This window comes from Castor canadensis, chromosome 1 (assembly GCF_047511655.1).
Source record: "Castor canadensis chromosome 1, mCasCan1.hap1v2, whole genome shotgun sequence".
Taxonomy (NCBI): domain Eukaryota; kingdom Metazoa; phylum Chordata; class Mammalia; order Rodentia; family Castoridae; genus Castor; species Castor canadensis.
In genome coordinates this window covers 184145087-184150925 of record NC_133386.1, presented here as the reverse complement: position 1 = coordinate 184150925, position 5839 = coordinate 184145087, and the positions used below count along the sequence as shown (strand labels likewise).

Below are 5839 nucleotides of genomic sequence, written 5' to 3'. Positions count from 1 at the left end.
AATTCACATGTGCATACGTTGTTTGGGTCATTTTCCATTTTTATTTTAAATGGTAAAATGACTTCACTAAAAATTCATATGAAACTAAAGAAAAATAAGAGTCTATGTAGCATTTAAATATTTAACTAATAATGGTTTTCCATAAGGAAAGAAAATCTAATAATAAAAAGAAATGACAAAGTAAAAAATAAATGCAGAAATTAAACAAAAATCATGATAATATAAAATTTTAGTAACTCAATTATTACATATTATTCATTTACTGTTTATATAATGTAAATTACTCTTTTCTAGGTACAGTAATATGCAAGACATTACAGAAGCTATATCATAGCAAGGAAATGGTTTAATGGCACAAATTTATAGTCCATTCCTTAACAATATTTATCAGAAATGCTTTGGAGGGAAGGGAAGTTAGCATCAGAATTAAGAGGACCTAGCATTATAGTCAAATGTTTCTCCTTATAGTGGATTCACTTACATATGACCTGCTGCAGCTTTTCTTCTCCAGACCTTCCTCATAGCATTTGTCACTTCTGAGTTTCTAAGCGTGTAGATTAATGGGTTTAGCATGGGAGTTATGACTGTATAAAACACACTCAATGATTTGTCAATGGGAAACGTCTTAGCAGGTCTGGCATACATGAAAATACAGGGAACAAAGAAGCAGACAACCACAGTGATATGGGAGCCACAGGTTGAGAGAGCTTTCCGCCTCCCTTCCTGACTAAGTTTTTTTAGAGAGTGCAAGATGACACCGTAAGAGATGAGTAAGAGCAGAAACACAATCATGCAGATCAGTCCTCCATTAGCCACCACTAAGACACCAACAACATAGGTGTCAACACAGATGAGTTTCAATAAGGGGTACATGTCACACATAAAATGATCAATGACATTGGGGCCACAAAATGGGAGCCCATAAATAGTGCTGAGCTGAATTACTGAGTGCAAAAAACCTCCAACCCAAGACACTGTCAGCAGCACAACACAAACCCATTGCCTCATGATAATCAAATAATGTAAAGGCTTACAGATGGCCACATAGCGGTCATAGGCCATCACCAACAGCAGAAAGACCTCTGATCCACCAAAAAAGTGCTCTGTAAAGAGCTGAATCATACAAAACTTGAAGGATATAGTTTTTGCCCCAAAGAACAAGTCTGAAATCAATTTGGGAGAGATTGATGATGAATAAATGATATCCACAAATGATAAACTAGCAAGAAAGAAGTACATTGGTGAGCCCAGGATTTTACTGTGAGTTACAGTGATAACAATGAGCAAATTTCCCACCATGGTCACAATGTAGAACAGCAAGAACATAATAAAAAGTATTTTCTGCTTCTTTGGATTCTGTGTAAGGCCCAAGAGAACAAAGTAAGTGACATTGTTCCTTGGTTCCATCTGTTTTTTATTGGGGCTGATTTCAGCAATATACCTATAAAACAAACCAAAATAAAACATTCTGAGAAGTACTATAATCTTAATTCTTTTTTATTCTTCCACTAAAAATATATATGAATTATCTGTGTTGTAACTTGTTGTATATATTTGGGATTACCAAGATGAATAAGACAGTATTCTCTCACCTATATGATTGGCACATATGATAGGGTCAGCAATTTTAAAAACCACTATAACCGGGTCAGTAGGAATATATTTCTTTATGCCATGGTATGGATTTGCCATGCTGAAATTTCTAAATCATCTTGGATCTGAGAAGGCTTCCCTTAAGAAGAATGCTTTAGATGAGTGTAAAGGAGAAGTGAAGTAACAGGGGGAATGAAAAATGAATTCTGTGAAGATATTATATATAAAATCACAAAAGGGTAATATCAAAGATTCTCAGGGTTACTTACATATTTGTAGCAGACATTAATTGGTAGTGCAGCTACTTTAGAACAATGATTGTCTTTCCTTCACCTTTTAGATGTTTTCTCTAAGAAAAAAGATGCCTTTTTTGCAGCTCTCCTCTTTCCTGTCTGAGCCCTCATCAGAATCACCTTTTGAGGTTCATATGTCTATCGACAATCTCTTTCTCCAAGGCAATATTTCTATAAAGATCCCAAAAATACACCAGCATCTACCCATTACCCAATTTCAGAGCTACTTTCACATTTTTAGACATTATCAGCAGCACCTCCACTTCCCATTACAAAAATCTGTGTTATTTTGCTACAGACTCTATAGTAAAGTAGTACAAACTGGGTAGTTTAAACAACAAAACTATATTATCTTAAAATTATATATGTTAAAAATTCAAAATCAATGTAAACACAAGGTTGATTCCTTCAAAAGGTGATGTAGGAAAGAACTGTTCCAAGCCTCTCTCCTCAGCTTGCAGATGACCAACTTAGTGTTTATTAAGCATTCTCCTTTTACCCAAATTCCCTTTCTATTAAGGAAATCAGTCACACTGGATTGATGCCCACCTAATAACCTTATTTTAATTTGATTATCTCTGCAAAGGCCGTATCCAACAAACATAGTCACATTCTGAGGTCCTAGAGGTTAGGACTTTAACATATAAATTTGGAGGTATAGGGATTAAAGCTATAATTGATTCATGTAACATAATGTTTACCAAGAACTATCACAGTCTCAGACATCCAACCAGGTCATTGAAACCTCCTTTTAGTGTCCTAACTAGGATATTCCTCCTTTGCCAAACCTATTAATGTTAAAATCACTCAGAAATTGCTAGTCTTCACTCACCATCTCTTCTTTAATTTGAAACAGGTATCTGCACATATTTAATATCTCCACTTAGATATCTATTGAGTATTTACAAAAGTAACTTTTGAGTTTTCCAGATTAAATCTATTCCCCAAGGTTTTCTAGAGCAAATGAAATGGTACTTCTTTCCATGTTGCCGTTCAGGACAAATTCTAAAAGCATTTTTTCATATCTTCATTTTCTTAGTGATACTTATACATAAATTGAGTAGGTCACCTTGGCTTTCTCTTCATAATATATTTCATATGTGATCATGTAACTGTACTCCTATACATTCTTCATCTACTGCAATAGCCCTCTTCTGTGTCTACCCCAGCAAACTTTTCCTGAAATAGCCCAAGTGACCTTTTTAAATCTTATTCAAATCATATCATTCCAGTGCTTGAAATTCTTACAGGAGATTTCTATTGCATGCTCAATAAAATCCATTCAGCCTATTTTACTCTACAAGACTTCAGCTGACTAAGATCCAGACAACCTTCCCAATTGCACCACTTGAAACTCTCCATGTTTATCTACTCAAGCTGTTTCACCATACCTTAATAGCCAAAATGCTTTTCCACATCTTTGTTTCATCTGTTCTTTTGTAGATACCTATTTCAGAGACCAAAACAGATATTAAAATCTTTAAACTAATGATAAATGTTGTGCAAACATGTATTGAACATTCGATATTTATTTATTTATTCAATCAAATGGTTAGGATAGAATACCTATATTGTGTCATGTAAATCAAATAAGATAGACTTGCAGGCATCACAGAGTATTCATTATCTTATATAGGTCAGGGTCTATATTAGAGTTCTTGTCACCCAAGGATAAAATCTTGGTACTGACTGAGGAATTTCTGCCTGCAGAAGTTTTTTCCCCAACATTTTCTATGTAAGGGAAAACTCATCCAAGCACAAAATCTGGTTTCTACTACCAGTGTTTCAAACCTTACCTTTTACAAGCTTGTTCATATTTTGAAGGAGGAGTTTTCACTCTTAAACAGCTGGAAATCCCTCTTCCATCCAAGATTTCAGAAGGCAAAAATAAATGTACAATATTACTTAAGGATAAATTTCACATAGTAATACAACTGTTAGTCAATTTTCTATAGTCTTTTAAATATTTTAGGAAAACATTGTCTGCATTATAGAGCTATTATAAAGAATTACATGGTACAAATATAAAATTTAATATTTTTCATGTTTGGATAATTTATAAAAATTGCAAATAAACCCTGTGTCCAATAATAACTACTCTTTATTAACAGGGAAGTTTTTTCTCTCACAAGTTATTGTCTAGTAACTTCCATATAGAATAACTACTATCCAGCTGTTTAGCCCATCTTCTTCCTTGATATGATCAAATACTTATACTTGAGACTTGGAAAGGTCATTCTTGTGCTTTTTTAGATCATACTTTAAGACTAATAAAGCACTTTCTGAAAAAATATCAATTATAAAGAGGACAGCCTCTTTTATCTCACAAGAGCAAAGATCACTGATGATTTTATACCTTTGCACATATTAAACATAGAGTCCTCCCCTGGAAAGTAACCAAGACTGATTTTTGCTTAATTAAATTCACTGGGATTTCCCATATGTTTTTTTAAAAAATATTTTCAGGTAAAGATTTCATTATATCAATCACATTACTAAAGTTAGGAGATAAGAAAGAAAAAAAAGTTCCTAAACCTTATTGGAAAATTCAAAGCCAAGAGTAAAACATCAGTCCTGTTAATTTGTTCAACAAAGATGAATTTATCACTTATTTCCTCCATTTTTCCAGAGCAAAATAATTTTTCCTTTTGCCTAATACTCAATTTTTTTGCCTATTAGTGCAGGGTTAGATATATTTTTAAAGATGTATTTGTGGTAGAAACTATATATTTATTCATGTTGTAGAAAACTTGAGAGGGTATATTTCATTTTGGGTTCTATGCAATTAGTTGTAGAAAACAAAGTTGATAAAGCAGAAAAAAATCAGAGTACACTCTTACTTGCATTGGCTTTATATCTTGCAAGAGAGTCACAAAACAAAAATGGAAACAACTTACAAATAAATTATAATCCATGATCAGTGCTAAATTTGGCATATATACATAATGGAGTATTATTCAGCAACAAAGAAGAATGAAATTATATCATTTGCAGGAAAATGGATGGAATGGAACTGAGGATCATTAAAGCAAGATAAGCAAACTCAAAAAGACAAATACCACTTTTTTACTCATATGTGAAATCTACACATAAAATGGTGATAACAATTATGGGATGTACATCTAAAAGGGGGATGATCTGGGCAATATCAGGAGGAGATAGAAAAGGAAAGGAGAAGGTACTGAGAGTGAAGAGGATCAAAGTATATAATTCATCCACGAATATATATGAATGAAGATACTGTAATGAAAGCCACCAATTACTATTTGAAACAATGGGGGAGGAGGGAAGAGGTTAAGGGAATATAACAGATGTGGCAAACTTGTTCAAAGTGCACTGTACATATCCATAGAATTATCATGATGAAATTCCTTGTACTATTAATGTATGTTAATAAAATGTTTTTAAAGGACAACTATTAGTGTACTATGACAAAAATAAGATTGATATAATCTATGTCAATCTGACATAATCTAAGGTAATTATAGAAGGTCTTTTTGACATTTTTAATTTATTTAAGGTGAAATCCAAATATGAGAAGTTGATGCTATGGAAAACATGTGGCAAGATCCAACACTGAAAAAAGTTGAGCAAGAAGACACTGAAAGATCATTATATTTGAAGGAGAGTCTGGAAGGGTCAGGATAGAGGTAAAATTGAAGAGATAGAAAAGAACCAGACTCTGAAGGGCATTACAGATCTTAGTAAGGCATCTGAATTTCATTTCTTTTCAAATGAAGGAAAAGAAGACCCCACTAATGCTCAATAAATTATTAACAAATTAAATTCAGTAAGGCATAAAAAGAATTAGGCACTATAACCAACTGAGATTTATTTGAAGTATGCATGGCTTCTCCAACACTCAAATTTCAATTAATGTAATCTATTAGACCAAAGGATCAAGGCAAGAAACCATGTCAATATCAATAAATGCAGAAAAACAGAATTTAACA

General features: G+C 33.0%; 1 protein-coding gene across 1 annotated transcript; it reads right to left on the bottom strand.

The window, feature by feature from the left end:
- Positions 1-477: 477 nt before the first annotated feature.
- LOC109703077 (olfactory receptor 4A47-like) lies at positions 478-1407 on the bottom strand. The gene has a single exon (XM_020188285.1). The coding sequence runs from the start codon at positions 1405-1407 to the stop codon at positions 478-480; it is 930 nt and encodes a 309-aa protein (XP_020043874.1).
- Between the last annotated feature and the right edge of the window lie 4432 nt (positions 1408-5839).

What these genes read in the sequence shown, in the direction of transcription:
- LOC109703077 (XM_020188285.1), bottom strand. Translation starts at nt 1,407, where the DNA reads ATGGAACCAAGGAACAATGTCACTTACTTTGTTCTCTTGGGCCTTACA.